Source organism: Quercus lobata, chromosome 10 (genome assembly GCF_001633185.2).
Source record: "Quercus lobata isolate SW786 chromosome 10, ValleyOak3.0 Primary Assembly, whole genome shotgun sequence".
In the NCBI taxonomy this organism is placed as follows: Eukaryota; Viridiplantae; Streptophyta; class Magnoliopsida; order Fagales; family Fagaceae; genus Quercus; species Quercus lobata.
The window spans coordinates 48,202,551-48,225,106 of NC_044913.1; the positions used below are offsets into that span (position 1 = coordinate 48,202,551).

General features: G+C 31.6%; 2 protein-coding genes across 2 annotated transcripts; one reads left to right on the forward strand and one right to left on the reverse strand.

The window, feature by feature from the left end:
• Positions 1–388: 388 nt before the first annotated feature.
• LOC115963798 (UPF0481 protein At3g47200-like) lies at positions 389–2,710 on the forward strand. The gene has a single exon (XM_031082966.1). It carries the CDS (start codon positions 695–697, stop codon positions 2,285–2,287), a length of 1,593 nt encoding a protein of 530 aa, XP_030938826.1. The 5' UTR covers positions 389–694; the 3' UTR covers positions 2,288–2,710.
• A 1,047-nt stretch (positions 2,711–3,757) lies between these two features.
• LOC115963799 (inositol transporter 1) lies at positions 3,758–11,430 on the reverse strand. Its single transcript, XM_031082967.1, has 6 exons — positions 10,817–11,430; positions 8,121–8,191; positions 7,222–7,557; positions 5,808–5,915; positions 5,533–5,718; positions 3,758–4,943 (listed from the first exon to the last, which is right to left on the reverse strand). Exons 1-6 carry the CDS (start codon positions 10,962–10,964, stop codon positions 4,296–4,298), a joined length of 1,497 nt encoding a protein of 498 aa, XP_030938827.1. The 5' UTR covers positions 10,965–11,430; the 3' UTR covers positions 3,758–4,295.
• Positions 11,431–22,556: the final 11,126 nt, after the last annotated feature.

Consider the following 22,556-nt stretch of genomic DNA (forward strand, 5'->3'; position numbering starts at 1 on the left):
ACGAAGGACAAGCATTGAACCACCGCCAGTAATACTGTGCTCTTGATTGGAATCAATTTACAGTTTAGTGTGTGTTTGGGTTGGCGTTTGCTGCGTTGCGGTTCAGTTTCTACGTTTTCTCCTTTTTTTTCTTTTTTTTTTTCACGCGTTTTCCCTCACAAGCGGCTACTGTTCATGTACTGTATATAAACAGTAGCAGCAACATTTGACCAGTTTTACATGAAAAGTGCATCCGTACACTGTTTACGGACCCATAAATTTCATTTTTTATCAATTTTTTCATTAAAAATGGGTTTCACGGTACTATTCACACATTTAAAAATTATTTTGCTACAGTGTTTTCAATTTTCAGTATTCAGTTCCAATAAAATAAGTTCTATCCAAACACACCCTTAATTTCATAAAATGCAAATTGATCCTTTAACATTACTTCTCTTTTTCTGCATTCAAATGGGATGGAGTGCTTAGCTGTCGCTGTTATCAAAGTCCATAGTCTTTTAGTCTTCGCTGTTGACCAGGATGTTTCCTGGTCATTTCTCCCCTTACAATTTCTCTAATATACCAGAAGACTTACACAGCTGGCATTGACCTTGTGCTTTATATCATGATGATCTAACACTCTAACAACCTACTCTACACAAAGAAGACTGGCTTGTTTGTTCTTTAATTTGTTCCTTAAATTTCAATTTTTCAAATGGGTAGTGGCAATCTCACTAGGCTACTCTTGCAGAAGATCTTATGCAGCAGAAGGAAACTTCATTCTGTGGCCATAAGAATAGCTCATGCAGATGATATAACTGTAAGGCCAGGTGCTCCCCATCCTATCCACACGTTAAATTGGTGTGCCTCAGTGAAAGAGAAGTTGAAAAATGATGAAATTCCTGGAGAGAGCAACAGTGTCTGCATTTACAAGGTGCCTCCAGACATGCGTCTAGTGAAGAAGAAGGCATATGAACCCAGCATTGTCTCAATAGGTCCTTACCACCATGGAGAACCACGGCTACAAGCCATGGAAGAGCTCAAATGGCGATACTTTCATCGTCTCTTTAATCCAAAACAGCAGCATGGAGTAGAATTAGAGCCCGTGATGGAAGCAATGGAAAAGTTGGAAGAGAAAGCTCTGAGCTGTTACAGTGATGAAGTTAAACTTAGCAAAGGCCAATTTGCTAAGATGATGCTTATAGATGGCTGCTTCATCATTGAACTCTTCAAAGAGCTCAATCAGAAGCAAAATTTCACACAGCAGAAATTTGATATCGATGAGAAGTGTTCCTTAATCAAAAGGTGGATGCTACCAACTCTGCGCCGTGATCTAATCATGCTTGAAAATCAGCTCCCCCTGTTTGTTTTGTGTGAACTGTTCCAGTTAATTACAAATAGCAGTAGTTCTACAGAAGCAACCCCATCATTGCAAGAGCTTGCTCTTCGCTTCTTTAACCCTCTCTTGCAAAGAAATTACTCAGGTACACAAGAAAATCAAGGAAACCAACCGAACTTAGATGAATCTACATTGAAAGGGTTGGAAGGAAAGCATTTTCTTGATCTTTTCCGCTCTAGCATCCTCCCAAACCTCCCAAAGAAAGATGCACGAGGTAAGCAAACTCACATGATGCGCTCCATATCAGAGCTAAAAGAGGTTGGTGTTAAGATTACCAAAGCTAAAAATCATCAGAGTCCATTGGATATAAGCTTCGGGAAGTGGAAGTTGAATATGGGAAAGAAGCTGACAATTCCTCCTTTATACATTGATGATCATAGAGGCACTTTGTTTCGAAACATGTTGGCATTTGAGAAATGCCACCGGTTTTGCCATCCAGATGTCACATCATACTTGTTTTTCTTTGATGGACTCATTAATTCAGCTAAAGATGTAGGGCTTCTCCATTATAAAGGGATTCTCTACCATTCACTGGGGAGCAATAGGGAGGTGGCAAAACTTGTCAACAATCTTTGCAAGGAAGTGGTTCCGGATAATGATGAGTCCTATTTATATAAGGTTGTGAACAATACCAATTCTTACTTCAATACTTGGTATGCCAGAAAAAGAGCAGTATTAGTGCACCACTATTTCAGCAGCTGGCTTGTGGGTATCTCAACTTTAGGTGCAATCTTTGCTCTTTACCTGACCCTTATTCAGACAGCCTCTGGAGTTGCTAGTGCTCTGGATCCCTTGCATAACAACAACTTCTGTTCATATATAAGAGATTCCATTTTACTACCATTTTCTGGTAATCCTAGCACCCCCCCAAATGGTCCAACTGTAGGGAAGATTAACCAAAGCGACTAGTGTTGCGAATGTTTGTGTACTTATTTGGAAAATTTGTTGAAAGGGATCGATGAGACAAAAAATGATTAATAATATCATGTATTTACTTTCTTTCTTTTTTGCTGAATAATATCATTTGTCTACTTAAAAAGCTCTTTCATATACTTTCGAATTCTGTATACCATTTACTAGACCAAGTTTTATAGTCTAATACTAAAACGCGGTAACATTATTTTCTCTATAGAAAGGAGAGAGTGAAGGGAAAGGGACCACAGTATGGGCTCACTTGAGGTTTTGGATTGGAAAACACCAAGCTTTTCTATTTTTTTTTTAAGGATGGGTATACTTTATTGAAAACAAGAACACCAGTATAAAACAAATAAACTATAAGAGGACAAAAAAAAAAAGTGTAAATAAGTTGCATATTCAACGCTAAAAACAAGCTGCATAGAGGAAACCCAGGAAGACTCCTACATTAGATAACTCAAATCCTACCACTGTGTTCCTTAAAAACAGAAAAAACCACCCACCAGTTGCTTCAAAGAGCTTAATTTAGCACTATGAGAGTTCGTTTAGATCCCTTAAACCAGATTGTTTAACCTAATTTATTAACTAAGTGATTACTTAGATAAGTTTTCAGATCTAGATTAAACAAAAATAAATCATATCATGCAAAGATGTGGAAAAGTAAATAACATCACGATATAATTATCCAGGAAAACCAATGAAACTAACCGTTTCAAGGTAAAAATCTGGGGAGGATTTGACCTAACTATCTTCAAGGTAAACCAAATAAGTATATGAATCATTCTTTAATAAATGTGTAGATTAGATTTCACCACAACATCAAAACTAAAAAAAATAAAAATAAATAAATAATATTAAAATGAGTATTTGCTTAAGTTATTGATGATGTATTGAAATTTAACTTACTCATCTATCAATAAATAGTTAGGATTTTTATAATAAATCCTATAATGTCACTACCTCACAAACTTTAGAGGATATCGATCAAGGACTTGATATATATCATAAAATTAGGTCAAGAACAATATAACTTTGTTTTAATCCTATTTAGAATAACCTTATCCTTTCGCTGCCGATAACCATGTAAAATGATGAAAAAAACAGTTCACACACGAAACACGACTAGTCATAATATTTTTATTAGTCAAACTATATTGCCAATCACACACACACAACCATACAGCATCCCACTCACTCCCACTTGGCAAGTGGATAAAAGTGCTATAGTAAATCATTTCCTATGGCTAGTTAGGAATCCATGGCTGGAAATTGAGGACTGAGACATGCAAATGGATATATTTAAAAAGTTGATAGTTTTTTTTTTTTTTTTAAATGAAAATTTTCTTTAAAAATCCAAACTTATGGTAAAGCCAATTTCATGTTTTTTATTATACACTACATGGCACATAAATGTTTGCCAATTGTCGCAGATTTCTATAATCTCGAATAGCCTACACATCTCCAAGCAACGAAGAAACAATTCTGATTTCTGATTTATAGATTGCAGATTTAAACATGTCCAATATTCATAATAAACAAAGGAGAAGCATTGAACCACTACCCGTAATACTGTGCCCTTGATTGGAATCAATTTACAATTTAATGTAATAGAATGCAAATTGATCCTTTAACATTACTTCTCTTTTTCTGCATTCAAATGGGATGGGGTGCTTAGCTTTCGCTGTTGTCAAAGTCCATAGTCTTTCTGGTTTTCTTTTACTGCAACACACACACAAACTTCCACTGAAACCTGCATTACAAACCCAACCCAAGGCAATTTCACTCTGGCTAGACCTCAAACCATGCCCATAAATACCTATCCTTGCCAAACACAAGTGCCTCAGCATAAAAAAGAGACTGGCATGGAATAGATTTTAGTCTTAACCCTATTTATTATATAGGTGGGGATGTATATATATAGATCAACTATACAAACTGTCTTTCACAATATCTAAGGGTACTAATACCGCTTCCATCAAAATAAGCGAAACGGTCATTATACCTAGGACTCATCTCCCTGCTCAAGCAGGCTTTCTGTGCCTTGCCCTTTGCCCCGAGCCCTTGCCTTCCAGATATTCTCCACTTCCTCAAATGTCAATCCTTGTGTTTCTGGCAACAGCACAATCACAAACACAAATGCAAGTACAGCCACACAGGCAAGAATCAAGAAAGTTGGACCAGTCCCCACAGTTTCAGCAACTGTAAGAAAAGACAGGGACACTATTAGATTCGAAATCCAATTCACAGTAGCCGACATTCCCCCACACATCCCACGATATGCTTCAGGATATATCTCTGAGTTGACAGTCCACGGCACAGGTCCCATCCCAGGTGAGAAGAAAGCAATGTACAGGGCTAAGCCTAAAATTGCCAACCACCCATATATTCCACTTGAACTGGATGATTCGAAAAAAAATGACACAGAAAGGAGAATAAGGGATACAAATACACCAGCTAAGCTTGTGAGGGCTAACTTCCTCCGCCCAGAATGTTCAATAAGGTAAATGCCTAAAATTGTTCCAGCAGCATTCATGGCAGCAACAATAAGGGACAGGAGAAGGGCTAACTGGTTATTTTCAAAGCCGGCCAACTGGACGATTGTTGGGCTGTAGTACATGACTGTGTTGATACCAGTAAACTGCTGAAATGCCTGCAAATCACAAGTTTCTGTCACTATATGATCATCAAACTTCATAGAAAATATAGTGAAAGGATGTTCCATGAGGCACATGCTAGTCTCATGTCTGGTTATCAAGGTTTTTTCCTTCTTCTTTTTCAGGAAATTAACTACTGATTTAAGAATAAATGATAGAAAATTGACAATTTCATTTTTCTTCTGACACTAAAGATGTTGCTGTGAAATTCTCAAATATTGTCCCTGCTTACCCATTTAAATGCTTTAGGAGCTCAAACATTTTCCAGTCACAGAAGTGTTACAATGATGTTTAAATGCAACAGATATCTCTATCCAAAAGAAGTAAGAAAAGGAAACATGTCACACACTAATGATGATGAAAACAACCTAACTGGATGTCAATGGAGCATGCTCATTTGACGCAAGGACAAAAGCATGTATGACGTGTCAAGAAGCATAGACTCAGAGTACTCCAACCTCAATAAAAGGCTACAAACTCCTGTTTTTTGGAGAATTCGATGTAACCATATAAACAAAATCCCATATACACCAAAGAGACAACCTATAGAACCATGACAGTTTTCTACTAAATTTCTACTCTTACCTGTAGTCCAGCCCCAACCACAAATGCAAGCCTGATTTGTTTTATTCTAAAAACATCCATGTATCTGATATTAGCTCTTTTCTGGCGTTCCTCCTCTACTTGAGCAGTAAGGTAATCAATTTCATCCTCTAAGCGGGAAAAGTCATAAATTTTAGAAAGCACAGAAATGGCTTTAGATTTATCATTCTGCACATTAAGATAGAAGATATGAATATGGTTGTGTAAAGGAAACTGAGTTAGAGAGACACAAATAGAATGGTATAAGTATCCTGTACCTTCATAAAAAGCCACCGGGGAGACTCCGGCAGAAAGATCATAAGAATGAACTGAACGATGGCAGGCACGCCTGAAACTCCAAGCATCCATCGCCATGTCCCAGGGACCTACTCAAGCATTAGCATGTTAGAAATCATATACCAGAGTAATTGAAAACCTTTGCAAACAGAAAATGCAAGACGTAAAATGCTCACAACCTAACAATTATGACACACACCCGATGCCTTCAACTAACTGACCCTTTCCCCATCCCAGTGACAAATGGAGTGCAGAGAGGGCATAAACCCACCCCCCCGGGTCTTTGGTGTTTGGAACCCTCCCAACCCGTTTGATACCAGCTTATTTTCAGTTTTTTGAAAATGGGGTTGTTTGAAAAACCTTTATCTAGAAAAAAGTGAAGTTTAAAAAAGCTATACTTTGAAAAATTATAGTTTGAAAAGGTGTTACCAAATGGGAAGTCATGCATAGTGCATATTTTTGCCCCATTATTGGCGTATGACGCTTTTGAATCCCTACATAGTGTTTTTTACTCGATTATTCGTCCTTCAATTAAGAAATGAAAAAAAAAAAAAAAAACAAATCAGAAACATGCTATTTACAAGCACAGCACTCCGCATGATCTAAATTAAGCAGAACAGAAATTAGGCAGAACAGAACAGAAGAAGATATTCCTTCAGTGATGCTACTCAGTGTGAAATCTTAAAATAGCAAGCCCCAATTTCTATCTCGATGCTTCCCCTTCACAACTGCAAATTCAGGTCATATCTTTCCAGCAAAGTATCTGTAATAAACAAGAATATAACACTCCTGCAACAACTTTTGTGTCAAAAAGAAAAAATACAATCACTCCAGCATTTCATTACTAAAAATAATCCATTTGTGAATTAACAATTGAATTTTTGCAAATTTATTTGCCCGATGGAGAACAAGGTCCAAGAAAACTGCTAAATTAAACAAGTAAAAAGTACATTAAAAAAAAAAATAAATAAATAAATTCTCCGGATAGCTTATAAACCATTCAAAAATGTGATCCATCTACCATTAAAGACAGTACAAGATTCCATCCATCTCCTAACATCTGTCTTCAGATGTTTATACTCTTATAGAAATTAGCATATTAAATAACAAATATGGATATTTGAATATTTTCAAATATCATTTATAGCTAATTCAAGCAAGGCTCAAGATTCTATTAATATGTTTCAGCATCATGATCAGTTTTAGAGCCTTAAAGAATAGAATGGTTAAGTAATGAAATTGACCTCACTATAGCTTATAAACCCAGAATCTTAAAAATTTACAAAATCACAACATTTTGATGGATTCTAGCCATTTTTTCCATATAGAAATATGCATCTAATTAAGTAAAAGAGGGTAAAAGCAAATTGAATAGTGGAGCGAGATAAGCCTAACCTCTGTAAAAGCAAGATTTACAAGGTAGGCAATAAACTGTCCACCAGTTATCATAAGCACATTTGTGCTCACCAGACTTCCCCTTATTTCTGAAGGTGATGCTTCCGCAATATACACAGGAGCAGTCACAGATGCTACACCAACACCCAGGCCAACAAGAAGTCGTCCCAATATAAGAACATATGGATCTGGGGCTGCAGCCATGACAACTGATCCAACAGCAAAGATAACATCAGAAATAAGAGTAGCCTTCTTCCGTCCATAGGAATCATTTAACCAACCCCCCGTTGTTGCTCCAATAATTGCACCAACCAAGGCCATGCTGACAATTGTTTCCTGTCACCTTAAAGAATCAGAAGTTTCAAAGAAGAAAAGATTTGCAATATTAACCATTTGCTTCATGGTTAAGAAATGTAATGAGTAAAGAAAACAAATGTGAATATTGGCCTTGCTGCTCTCTATTTTTCAGTTAACGGGTGATATAACTCTCTCTCTCTCTCTCTCTCTCTCTCTCTCTCTCTCTCCCCACAATAGATGCAGAGACATCATGCACCACCCACAGTGTTTCGAATGGAAATCCTGGTGAGGGACTCAAACCACCAAATACTCCACATCCTTACATTCTTGTTTTCCCTCTTCTTATCCACACTCAACCAAATGCTATACCAGTGTAGATCCAATTTTCTATCCATGACTCCTCTCTTCTTGAGAATCCATACATAACTTATCACTATATAGACAGCTCTCTCTCAAGCTCTTGTTTAGGTTTGAACCTCAATGGGATAATGAAAAGGAGTACCTAACAACATATCTTCATAGACCAAGAACTACAAGATCAAAATAGCATTAATTTTCCCAATGCAAAAGAAATCACTATCACAGCAATATAAAGCTTGTACCTGTAGGAAATAACTCTCCCTGACCACCTCAAAATCATCTTTAATATACAGAAGGGCTCCTGATATCACACCTGCATTTAACATTATCACGTGAGGTAACAATTTCAGAAAGATCAAATAGCAGCTAAAGAAGGAAAAAATGAAAACCTGAATAACTACAGAGATCCAAGATAAACTACAAACCACTTTAATATCAAATTCATACTTCATATACTTCTACAAAGGCAAGTTCTTGTTCTTCCAAAACTATTCTATAGGAAAGAATTTTAATCTAGAGAAATTAAAATGCAATTTCTTCATCACCCTTACTAGTATCTTTCATCCTTCATTCTATAGCTTAGTTGGTTAGAAAAAAGTGTTTAATGCTTCTTTAAAAGAGGCCAAAGGATTATGGCATCAGAACACAATATCCTGTATGCTTACCTTGTAAGGCAATTAAGAACCAAAGAATATTTCAGATTATTTCTAATTGAGGGTTATTGGAATATTCCTAACAACAAAGACTACGAAACTTTAAAAAATTCATGCATGGAAAAGCCATAATGACGCCAATTCCAGTTCTAGACTAGAAAATTGTACAGGAAACTGCAGTGACAAGTTGCTTAAAGGAGATCAGCTTTTTTTCCTCATTTCAATTCTAAATTTCCTTGTACTCTCTTGTAGGAGACTGACAGGAAATTATATATGAGAAAAGAAAAGCAATAGCTTAAGTTTGCTCATGTAGAGAGGAAGACAATGTTTACATTGAATCTGAAAAACACATAAATTCCATATTTGGTAATGTATGCTGAACTAAAATTACTAAACCACTAGATTATAATTGGAAAGTTATACATGCATTGAGTGGATTTCGTACCCACGACCTCAGTCTCCAACCATTCTTACGGGAAAATGAGGTGTGGTGCCATTTGAGCTAATGCTCATTGGCGCGTGTCTAAACTAAACGCCTAAATTCATCTCAACACATTTCTAGGGTTATAGGCACGCAAAAAAGGTATAAAGACTTTAATTACGAATCTCATGATGCATTTAGGGAACAATTTGTATTATTAATGAGTACAAAAGATGTGATTGAAAATATAATTAATAGTTAAATTGAACATTACTTGCTTATTAGTGCATGCAAACGTATGATTTCATAGGCGTTACTTTATTTTCAAAAAAACAGTAGAGAGTGAAAACTTAACAGTTAGACAATGGTTGAGTGTAAAATTAGCAAATGCTCTCACAGGAAAAAACCGAAAAACCCCCTAATCCTTCAAAAAACTAAAAAAAGGAAAGTCACTTCCTAGACACACAAAAGAATGACACTGGTGTGTTTAGATGTACTCTGATTGCTTATTTTGCAGAAAGTATTGTAGAAAAAAAGGGGTGAAATCGTTTTTCTTGGTGTGGGGGCCATCAAGTTAACCTTAGAAAGTCCGAAAAAATAGCCTTTTTTTGCGTTTGCCAACCGCACACGTCAAAGAGTTAGGACCCAACCATGAATTTTGTATTCAACTACAGATCATGTAAATGCATTATGCATCTATAATAATATTTAAACAGGAGTGAATGAGACACATTCAGCATAAATTAAGATTAAGAATAACTCAAAACAAAGTCAGCTCCTGTATTTTAAGACAAATTAGTAAGCGTGTATACTGTATATTACCAATCAAAAACTGCCCAAAGAGAAAAAATAAAAAAAATAAAACCCATATGATATTTTATATTAAATCAAACAGTTTTTTTTTTATAATAAAAAATGTATCCAACTGGATGGTATGAAGATCACATCAAGATATCCCATAAATGAACATATAATAAGTATGATGATATATAATTAGGTGTATATTTGGGAATAGTTTATTTCTGGTAGCTTATTTTCATAATAATTATAAAAAATATATAAATAGTTTTAGTAATTTTTAGTTAAATGTGTAAAAAAGCTGGATTATTTGAAAAAAAAAATAAAGACAAAAGCAAAAATGTAAAACTTTTTTCAACAATCCCCAAACCCACATTAGATATCATTAGATTTAAATACAAAGTCGAGATCCTTACCTCAACTGGTATTTTTTGGTGTTTCCAACAAAATTAGTTTCAAATTATCGAATTATCAGACCAAAAAAAAAAAGTGCGATATTTAAGCATATATTACAGAATTATGAATTATCTTCAAGAGGGTCCAGTCCAGTCGCACATCACCACGTTTTAATTAATAAATAAATTAATAATATTATTAAAACACAAAAAAACCATATATATATATATATATATATACATACACACACACACAAGACTCATCACGTTCATTTTTCACGTTTAAAAGTGAGACAGAGAATTAGAAATAATGAGAGAATTGATAAAAGTTTAAAAACCTAAAATTTATGAACTTTTTTAAAAATAGTAAACTATTCTTTTAATTAGTTTATTTGTGTTTTTAAATTTAAAAACTATTTAACTAAAAAATAGGGTTATTTTAGGGAATTTTTGTGAAAATATTTTACTATGCAAAATAATGAAATCCAAACAGAAATCCTTTTTTTTTTTAATACAAAATATAAATTCTGTATGGATATATATACAGTGATCAAATAACAAAAATAAAACACATACTAATTAATACACAAAAAAAATATTAGTACTATTTAAAAAATAAATTTAAAAAAAAAAGAGGAAAATACGAAAGTCTCAGTTGAATGTATATTTACCAGTGTCGTAGCCGAAGAGCAATCCGCCGATTCCGGCGACGAAAGTCAATCCGAGCACGTACGGATTCTTGAAATACGAAATTTTTCGCTCCGGGTACGTGTCCAAGTACCCCGAGCTCCCCGGCATCGACTCCAGCGTCAGCGTCATTTCCCCTGTTTTCTCCAGTTTTTTCGATTCGAGAAAACCGAAACCTAAACACGAAAATTCGCACCGATTTTTTATTTTTTTTGAATTTTTTTTTTTTTTTTGGTATTATATTAGATTAATCGAATTCCGAATCAAAACAACGTAAAGGCAAATTGATCGGGAATCAGATTAATCAAATTCCTTAGCTCTGTTTTTTCTTTTCTTTCTTTTTTTCAAAAAAACAGTGACTTTGGTAAACAAGCGCTAATTTCTACGAATTGAGAAAGATCGAAAACCTAAGCGTTGAGCTTTGTAGAAGGTTTTCTCTGAGTAAAAGGTTTTCCTGAGGAAATGGATTTCTCAAATGTGAGAGTAATTCATATTTTCCTCTCCTTTTTCAGAGAGAGAGAGAGAGAGAGAGAGAGAGAGAGAGAAACTCGTGAGTGAGTGCAGAAGGAGAGGTGTTAGGTGGGTGAGGAAAAAAGTGGAGCTGACGGCTTCCTATATTTAAAGACCTCAAAAAGTGAATCGAAACGTTTTTTTGTTTTTCTCTCTATTGTTTTCTCGGGAAAATAACGGGTTCCTGACACCTGTCTGTGAGAGTCACTATAATCATTAATCAGGAATCAGCCGTATGCTCCTAACTGCTTTTTATTAAATGAAAGGTTTAAATTTGATATTGTAACTATTTAGTATAAATTAGTTATAATCGAAAAAAAATTGAGTGATTTAAATTGAGCTTAAATATATTGTTTGTAACGGATTAAAAAAAAAATATATATATATTGTTTGTCTCTAGAATTTATATAGTTAGCACTTTTTTAGATTTTGAAGTTTCAAATTGGGTGTTTTTAGTTTTAGAAGCTTCACAAATGAGCGGTATTGGTTATTTTTTCATTCACGTTGGTTAGTTTTTTTTTTTTTTTTTTTTTTTTTTTTTTTTTTTTAATAATCTAATGGAATAATAATGCAGCACTTTTTTTTAATGATGTGACAACTTATTTTTTTGGAAGATTATACAATTTATTTTTTCACCTAAACAAATAGAATTAGGAAAATTTGTACACCTATTCAAACATATTTTTTCATTTTTTAAATAATATTACACGAATTTTCAATTTTTAAGTACATGTGCCAAACACCCCCTCGGTTGCCAAGATGCATTTGAGCCTAATGAATTCAAGCTAAGTGTATCCTATTAAATAGATTATGATGAACAAAATTTGCAATCAGTATTTATTATTGAAACTTTTATTAAAAAATAATTATGTTAAATACAACTACTTTTGGTTTATGTGATTGGATAATTTAAAGATCAACCAATTAATAGTTTTTTTTAATAATACCCTAAAACCAAAAAGAAAAATTTATGCACAAACAATATAATTAGCTAATCTTTAATCAAAAAAGTTACATGGAAAAAAAAAATATATATATATATATATACACACAAACATGTACACATTAGCCATAATAAAAAAATAAATAAATAAATAACAATTAAGCTAAAATATTTAATGGAAAATGAGAAGAAAAATGGGAATATAACATCAAAATCTCCATTTCAACTCTAACAAATAATAAATGCAAAATGCAATTCCCCTCAAAACATTTTTAATTATTTACTTATAATTTGATAGTTGTGAATGGTGTATTTGTTAAAAATACTTCAAAGTATCAATTGAATTGTAATACTCTTGACCCTTAAAATATTTTTTTTCTTATTTAATAGTTATTAGAAAGAATATTTAAATCTTAAACATTTTTAATAAGTGTGAAAACTTTTTTAACATAAAATATTTAGAAGTCAAAGTGATTTTTGATACGAAATTTATTACTATATTTTTCTTATCTGTCAAACAGTGCACAACGTGGCAATTGCTTGTAGAATCAAACATTCACGGTCAAGGTGGAGGAGTGACATCTATACGCGCGCACGTAAAGAAAATAATTAGTACTCGCCGATGAGGAATTCTAGGCCGTATCCTGTGGGAGGGGGGCAAAGTTGGGAATTTGAAAAACTGATACACGTGAATGCACGCGCGTTGCCAATCGAATTTGTATGTCGTTTGCGGGGCATGGGGGAAACGTGTGGCTAATAGGTAGTTGTAAGATGTCGGAGTAGACAAAAGGTACATATATGCGTGAGAGAGACGCGCCTTGAAGTGGACGGCTTATCCACCCGACCTTTTGGTGTTTCACTCTGTTGTGGCGACAAGTGGAGTGATTTGGTTTGTTTTCCTTTCTTTTTTTAGGATAGAAATGGAGTGATTTGTTTGGTTGTCGGTACTGTTTTTGTTTTTATTCTTTTCATATAAAATATCGATCTTGGAGGAAACAACCAAAAAAAAGAATACAAATAAACAAGTGAGAACATGATTTGCTTCCTAAAAATATGAGGTATATGTACTTACATTTTAGTTTTTAAATAATATTATATGTATTTTTATATATCTTTTTATTTAAACAACATTACTAAAATAACATTACCAAACAAGCTCTAATTTTATTATTATTATTATTATTATTAAAGAAATTTTTTTTTTTCATTTGTGCATACAAGAGAAAAAAAAAGTAAAATATTATTTAATTTGAAATTGTACAAAGAATTGAATATATTCATTTAAGAAAATAAGGGATATTTCTCATCCTAATTCACTCTCTAAGCTTTCTTGTCTTATTAAAAAAAATATATATGGGTTCACTATTAGTTTGGTTTATTGACTATAAAAAAAATTACAATTCATACCCTCAAACATAATAATGTTATCAATATCATTATCCCATCAATATCCAAGTCCTTCACACTGTCATGGCATGTCAGTTGATTTCGATTGAATTACAAAGAAACCAGAAAAAATTGCGTAATTGGAGGAACTAAGAGAACAATAAAGCTTCATGATTTTATTTTTAGAGTTAGCAATCAGCTCTAGGGTTTTGAATTTTTTTTTTCTTTTTCTTTTTCATTTTTTTTTTAACATATAATCATAAGTATGGGTATGGAGGTGGTGAAGAAGGATGAAGAAACAAGGGATTAACTATGATTATGACTACATGAGTGAGGTGAAGTGTGTTGGTTTAGGGAGGTCATATTAGTTGTGAAGAACAACATTGATATTAGAAACAGAGAAGAATATAAAAGGACACTTAATGACTTGAATTGTTAGTTGTTACTCTATCCCACTTAATATTAATGGAGTGATGTGTATATAAACACCATGAATGTTACCCACTGTATAGAAAACGAATTTCGTATTTCTCCTAGTGTTTACAAAATATTGTAAGGCACTTAGGTTGGGAGTTATCTTTGCATCACTCTAGTAGTATGCAACACTATTGAAGAAACATTTTGTTTGTGAGTTATACAAACTGAAATTTAGAATGTGATTAAATTGCTAGTTTGCGTAGAGGCTGGCTCTAGATAACGTAGAAGAATCTCAAAACTTCTATTTGATTGTCGGTTTAGGTCAAGAGAGGTATGCTAAAAAATCGATTGTTAAAATTCCACTGCAAAGTCTCTATTTCTTACAGTTGATTAACCCATCCATTAGCAATGATAGATAAGAACTTTGTTTTCTATTTTTATTTTTCCTTTTCAAAAAAATTCATTCAATTATTTTTTGTTCTTTTTATTTTTCTCTTTTTGTTGATAAAAAGAATTATGTCATTTTGACACATTTAAAAGTTTAAAGTTTATGGATGTTAACAAGAGGATAACATTGATATTTTTGCTATACTTAATAGTATAAATTATACGTTTTGATAATAGAGTAACTAAATAGATAACACCCCAATTCTAAAAGGGTGTAGAGAATATTCTACCAAAACATTTAAGGAAACATAATATTTTTCTTTATTTAGAAAGCCAATAAATACCTATTGAATCCCTATCTTAATGATGGTATACTCCAAAAGAAAATAACAAAATAGGACTTTAGCATTTTAATTAGGTTTGGTGGAATCATTAGCGGCACGACTAGCATGCAATAAAAGTTGTAAAAGAGTTGGGAATCCTTCTTCAGTTTTCAAAGGGGCTCTGGAAATTTTGTAGAAGAGATTGAAATTTATTTATTATTCCACTAAAACAATAAATTTATTTATTATAAATTTTTTATAGTAAAATTGATAATAACTTTAACATTTTTCCTCATCAACACACCAAAAACAAAATAAGTAATTAAGAATTTTATTTATTATAAATATTTTATTGTAAAATTGGTAATATCTTCAACATACCAAATACAACATGAAAATGTATATAATAGGTAAGTAAATATCTTCCATATTGGCCCCGAGCCATATGCTAGGGGGAGAGGGTATGTAAGAACTTTTGTTTGAAGTGTTAGAATGCATGAAATCCGATTTTTTGAGTTTGTGTGTATTTTAGGGTTTGTTTGATAAGAGTATTTAAATATAACTTTTTGTTTTGCGATCCATAAAATGGTGGATCCTACTCTTAAATTTATTATTTGGCAAATATTTTCAAAAAACTATATCCTGTTTTTCTAATTTAAAACCGGATTTTTGTTTGAATATAATTTAAAACCGGATTTTGAAAGTGGCTGAGGTGGTGTTTTCAGGATCCATAAAATGTTTTTAATGACATAATTGAAAATAAATTGAAAATGGTGGACCTCACATATTTGTCCAAACTCTTTTATATCTTAAATTAAGGAGCTTATCTTTATCACAAAAAGAATTTACACACTTCAAATTTGAAACTTACCATTAAAAAAAATATAATGAGCTCTATTCCCTTATCATTATCCAAAAAAAAAAAGTAATATATAGATTCTACATGTTACTTTTTGTAAATATTTTTTTTTTTAAATCTCAAATATAGAAATTGTCTTCCAAACAATTATTTTTTGCTTTTAGTATTTTGACAATTGATCTTAAAAATGGGAGCTAAACACATAAAATATAAAAATTATTATCTGAAAAAACTAGTTTCAAGTTCAACTTTTTAAAAATTGTTTTTATACTGTTTTGAAAAAAAAAATCCTCCTAACAATCAAGCCCTTAGTATTCATGGGGAAAAAAGTGTATGCTAAATGGAATTTGGATGCTAAACGTACAAATTCCAATTAATTAATTTTGTCTCTCTCTCTCTCTCCATGTGGAACCATATTTTATTTAATCGATTTTTGAGCAATTAAGAACAAAATATAGGCCTAACATATTTTTTTGTTGGTTAGGAAGCATCTTAATCTTTTTTATGGAGTAATAATAGACTATACTTGCTTTTTATTTTATTCTTTTTTTACTGAATAAGAATATTTTATCAGCAGAGGTTGTGTCATAGCCTGGTTGAGATGGGTATTTCTTTTTAAGTTTTTTCTTTCTTTCAATTTGATTATTTGTACATCAATAAGGTGTGATTTGAGAAAGGGTTTATCACTTGCTTTGCGACACTAACTGCCACATGCAGTTTTGGTGTTGGCGTGTGAGTGTATTCCCTTAGTGTGAGTGTATTTCCTTTTCTCATCCCCCTTCCCCTATATATGTGTGTGTGTGTTTCTCAAATTTTTTAAAAAAAAAAAAAAAAAATTGAAGTATTTGTTATTGTGCTGCCCAAGCGTTGGTTCGGCTTTTTTTTTTTTTTTTTTTGATAGGATGAGGAGGACATTTATTGCCCTTCGTATCTCTCTCCCGTTGAACATATTGAATAAAAACTCTTAATGCTCTATTTGTTTCAACAATAATATTTTCTAAAAAATAAATAATTTTTTAAAAAGCATTTTCAAAAAAGCTGTTTTATTTTAATATATTTAGTAGAGACCTTAAAATGAATTAGAAAACTATCTTTTAACTTCTTTTATTTAGCTCATATGAGATAAAGTTATTTTCCAAATTTAATTTAGTGGAAACCTACTCTATCTTATACCTAGCTAAATCAAGGTAGTTCTTAAATAGTTTTCCTTTGATCCTTTTTATTATTATTGCCAAATACAAGAAAATGTGAAAAATTATTTTCATATAAGTTTTTCTATTGAAACAATTAGAACTATCATTTCCTCTATTAAAAAAACTAATCGCTATCTCATGCTATGCATGTGAACCTACCTATTTGTGAGGTAGACTAAAATAATTTTATAAAATCTTAAATTGACTAAGAAACTATATCATTGAATGGTTTGCTCTTGTATGATTTCAATTTGTGTTACAATTTGATGAAGAAGCCATTACTTGAAAGACCAAAAAATATTAAATAATCAAATTATTCACTGCTTAGAAATTATTGAAACAAAACAAAATATATATGACTAAACAATAGATAAATATAAAAGAAAGATGGGTTACATTCGAAAGAATAATTTCAATTATTGCAAACTTTTTTATCTTGTAAAAAACAACTAAAAAGAGTTTGGTGGTTCATGAACAAAAATTACTTTTTAAAAAATACATGAAAAACCATAATATATATATATATATATATATATTAACAAAGTAGAGGAGAAAAAAATAACATAAGAAGAGCTCAAACCTCTACTTGGCTTAAAAAAAAAAATGGAGTTTGCATTGCTTTTATAGTGTTCATGATTAACCTCACAAAAATTGAGTTTAAGTTGGACTTGTTAGAGAGATAAAGTTTCACCCCTTGTTAAGTTTGAACTAAACAAAAATAATTTTATTTTTAAAAAATGATAATGATACCTACCAAGCATCTTAATTACTACATTGTTGTATAAGAAGTTGCAGTAGAATTCTTCTATTATCCTAAGAAGTTGAACTTTGTCAATAGTTGATGACTTTTATATTTATCCAAATAAAGTCACGTTTAGGATAATCTTAATATAAGACTTATTCAATTTTTTTTTTTGTTTTTAGTCAACGTTTGAGTTTAAGTTTAAGTTAGACTTGTTAGAGAAATAGAGTTCCACTCCTTGTTAAGTTTGGACTAAACAAAAAAAAAAAATTTTGTTTAAAAAAAATGATAATGATGAGTTTGAGTTTAAGTTGGACTTGTTATAGAGATAGAGTTTCATTCTTTGTTAAGTTTGGACTAAAAAAAATTAAAAATTAAAAATGATTAAAAAAATGATGAGTTTGAGTTTAAGTTTAAGTTAGACTTGTTAGAGAAATATAATTTCACTTCTTGTTAAGTTTGGACTAAATAAAAATAATTTTATTTAAATAAAATGATAATTTTATTTAAATATTATGTCGACATGAAAAATTATTATTGGAGTGTTTTATATATAGATTATTAAAACAAGAGAAAAAAAATGTGAGAATCCCTATCTTTTTTATTTTTTGAGAAAGATGAGAATCCCTCTCTTATCCTTTGGTTTTTTTAATTTTTTTTAATTTTTAATAAATTAATAATAGACCACACGGTCCATGCTTGTTTAAACTTTAGAGGACAATGTACATCCAAATGGCTCCATTCTGATATTGCCAAAAAAATAAAACGTATACATTAAATGCACTCATAGGTTGACATAAAAAAAAAAAAAAAAAATGCACTCATAGGTTGTGATCAGTTGTGAGGTTAACACATGTCCATTTTTTTTTGTTGACAATGTTATCATTCTAAAAGGCACTAAACCTATGATTTGCTTCTCATCAGAAACTTAGCACGTGTCTAGTATTCCAGTGCACTAGAACTATTATATTATTTACATGTATTTACTTTTAATTATGTGTCATCATCGTAATATATTTAACACACGGTAGACATTGCTTATAGACTCTTCTATTTTTTTTTTGTAAAGATTAATTATTTACATTTATTATAATTTGAGATTATTACTCTTTACGAGTTGTATAATCAAATAAGGATAATATCCTCATTTTTAGCAACTTCCTCTTCCATCTATATGTAAGTTAGATTTCCATAAGAGTTAATTTGAATTCCAAATAAAAATGATAATTCAAATAGGGAACCGAAGAAGAAATACCTAAAATTTAGGAGCTTGCAGAGTTTTATTTTACAAATTAATTAGATAAGATAATATCTTAATTTTTAGTAATTTTAGAGTTCACAACTTGGAAGTTAGCTTGGAGCCTATCATTTATAATCCTTTAATATAACTTTCTAAAGGCAACTTTTTTAAAACAAATAATATACTAACACGTCATTGATTACTTTTCCCTGATTGGTTTTAACGTTTTAGTAACACGTCAAGGATTAACGTGTCTTTGAATGTGTCATCACCATGGAATCTTTTTCCGCATAGGTGTACAACTAAAATCAAAATTTGCTTCGAACGAGTCCCACAAAATCATATTAGTTTTGACCTTTAGCCTTTTCTTGTTAATTGACATGATAGATTGATAGGTATCGTACAATTAAAGTTGGATGCATTTGACACTTTTTTCTTATGGTAGCTTCAATCAATTTTGAATAAATATAGGGACACAAACTTTTACACCAAATTTTACTGTAGTAGCCAATTATGTGGACACTCTTTATACGTAATTTTTTTACCGCTAGTAATCATTCATTGCAATAAATTATCAAATTAGACTTGTCTTAGAACCTCTTCAATAGATGCTCTATTTCTACTTTTTCTCAAAAAAACTCACTATTCATACTCTAACAGTATCTTTAAATACAAAACTTTTTCAAATTTTTTTTGGAGTTGCTATAGTAGTTCTCTTAATCTAGAGAATACTGTAGCAACTTCAAATCAAATTTTCTGCTTAAAAAATTATACTAGCTACTATTATGTCAATTCTTTCTCTCTCATTCAGATTTCTTTTTTTCTCTCATTCTCTCCATTTCTCACATAACAAAACACAAAACAAAATTCAATTCTTAAAATAAAGTTGAATCAAAACAAGCAGATATGAAAAAAAAAAAAAAAAAGAAGCCAATCTGACCCAGCCTGGTGGTGGGGAGGAGGATGAGCGACGGTGGGGCGACGGATGTGGTAATGTTGCATGGTGAACGCCAATCTCCACCGGCTTTGTCCTTTCGGTGACCTCGATCTCCACCTGCGATGGGGCAGTAGATGAGCAGCAGTCTTTCTCCTCTCTCTCTTTTCTCTAAGGTGAAGTAAATGTGGTTGCTGGAATGTTCTTGAGGTGAAAAAGAATATAAAAGAAGGGGGGATAGAGATAGGAGTGGATACTGGACACTTGTGTGGAGGAGAAAAACAAGAAAATGAAATGAAATGTGTATGGATGAAAATGAAATGAAAGAAAGAAAAATAATATAAAAAATAAAAAATCCTAATTGAAAAATACTAGCACAATATTTTCACAATAAATTTTAAGTAACAAATTGTTATTGGTTAATATTGACAAGTAAAAAAATAATTTCAGTGGTGAGTTCAAATTAGAACTAATAACAACTTTCCACATAAATTTTGTTGTGAAAATATTGCGTAAAATGTTGTGAACATAACACTTCTCATTGAAAAATATAGTTGTTAAAAAAAGAATAAATGATAATTAAAAAAAAATAAACAAATAATGAAGAAATAATATTTAAATGAGATAGAGTGGGATAGAAAATCTGTTGGAAAGTGTATTTAAAAAAGTTGGTAGGTAAAAGTTAAATGTCATTGTTTATTCTCCAAACAGTACAAAAATTTGAAAAATCTGCTAGAGATGCTTTTAGTATTATTTAGAACGGGCTTAAATCTTGTGCCTTTTATTTTAGAAAATTTTAATTTATGGTGTCTTGGTCTGATCATTACACTAACATACCAATTGATTTTTGGTAATGATAATTTTTTATTATAAAATTAAGACATCAATTAATTTTTAATATAAAAAATATATATTTTATTTAACTATTAAAAATTTTATTAATTGGACTAACTGAAACCAACAAATTCCATACTTTTGCGCGATTTGTTAAAATTTAAATTCCTGTCAAATAATTGACCCATGTCTCAGTAGATCTAGCGTCCAGGAGCATTATTATTTAGATATTTAAATGAAAGGACTTTTAGCAATTAGATGCACGCAACATCCAAATGTACGAGGTGGATCAGCCGATGAGAAATATTTTTTTTTTTTGCTACAATTAGACAATCAGTTTGTGCCACATGGCAAAAAAAAAAGTTGGTATGGGTGTATCATTATTGACTAGAAGATGAAGAAAATGTGCACAAGGAGTCGAACAACTCATATATTCCTTCTATATCACTCATTGTTTATGGTGGGAGACAAGAGTAGTAGTACTATTTGTCTTTGGCTGAAGGGCAGGGACCCTGGTTTTTCATCTTCTTTGCCTCAATTTGCAACACGTATGGTGATCTTTTCGGGGCCATCATGTGCATGAACATGCATAACATGGCTTTTTATTCTCTCTTCAAGTATCTATTTGGTGCTTGGTAGAGTATCAGGATAATGAGTTAATAACACTTTCTACGCCACCATGGTTGACAATGTCTATATGTTCAACACAAGAGTTTCAAAATCAGCAGGCACCACAACAATTGCATAGATGAATTTTATCAGTTGAATAATGTTCTAATGAGTGTATAGTTAAGTAGTTCACTTCCCCTTCCCCCATTATCAGCCTAGTACATATCAAAAAAGTGGCTAGTTACTTATAGTACATGGGAGCCTTTTTCTACTTTGAGAATTGTGTTCTTACAAAACTAAATTTAGACTCATCATTAATATGCATGAAAAAAAACTTGTGTATTTTTTTTTCTCTCCCTTTTTTCCAATAGAAAGTTATGATCTTGGTAATGCTATGAAAGCAAACACATCCAAGGAAGAAAAAATACCATAGCTGACTGATACAATCAAATTCTGCCAAACCAAGGAAAGCATATTTGAGTACAAATCATTGATTGAGAACACAAATCATATAAGCACTTTAAGGTGGAAGCTGAATATGGCAGCACATCAAAATCTTAAATGCATTGCTGTCTAGTTTAGGGTTTGACCAAACGATTACATTTTCAGTTTTTGTATCTTAAATGCATATCAACAGTGTAAGTTAGAGAATGGTATAAAATATATATGATAAAATTTACTGAGAACTGCAATAAAAGTGAATTTATCATACTCCTACTTGTTTGGGCATAATCTACACATGGGGTTGTGTTCCCATCAAACAAATCATATCATTCTCAAGTTCTTTGCTTCCTAAAAATATAATTTTATTATTATTAAGGATTTTTTTTTTTTTTTTGGAATTCTGCATACAAGAGAAAATAAAGAATTGTACAAAGAATTGAATATATTCATTTAAGAAAATAAAGGATATTTCTCGTCCTAATTCACTCTCTAAGCTTTCTTGTCTTATAAAAAAAATTATGGGTTCACTATTAGTTTGGTTTATTGACTAAAAAAAAAAAAAAAAACCAATTCATAACCTCAAACATAATAATGTTATCAATATCATTATCCCATCAATATCCAAGTCCTTCACACTGTCATGGCATGTCAGTTGTTTTCGATTGAATTACAAAGAACCAGAAAATTTGCGTAATTGGAGCTAAGAGAACAATAAGCTTCATGATTTTATTTTTAGAGTTAGCAATCAGCACTAGGGTTTTGAATTTTTTTTTTTTTTTTTTCATTTTCATTTTTTTTTTCTTTTAACATATAATCATAAGTATGGGTATGGAGGTGGTGAAGAAGGATGAAGAAACAAGGGATTAACTATGATTATGACTTAATGAGTGAGGTGAAGTGTGT

What these genes read in the sequence shown, in the direction of transcription:
- LOC115963798 (XM_031082966.1), top strand. Translation starts at nt 695, where the DNA reads ATGGGTAGTGGCAATCTCACTAGGCTACTCTTGCAGAAGATCTTATGC.
- LOC115963799 (XM_031082967.1), bottom strand. Translation starts at nt 10,964, where the DNA reads ATGACGCTGACGCTGGAGTCGATGCCGGGGAGCTCGGGGTACTTGGAC. An exon ending in GCTCTTCGGCTACGACACTG is followed by an intron (nt 8,192 to 10,816) that starts GTAAATATACAT and finishes TGTTAAATGCAG; the next exon opens with GTGTGATATCAGGAGCCCTT. An exon ending in CCCGGTGGCTTTTTATGAAG is followed by an intron (nt 5,719 to 5,807) that starts GTACAGGATACT and finishes CTTAATGTGCAG; the next exon opens with AATGATAAATCTAAAGCCAT.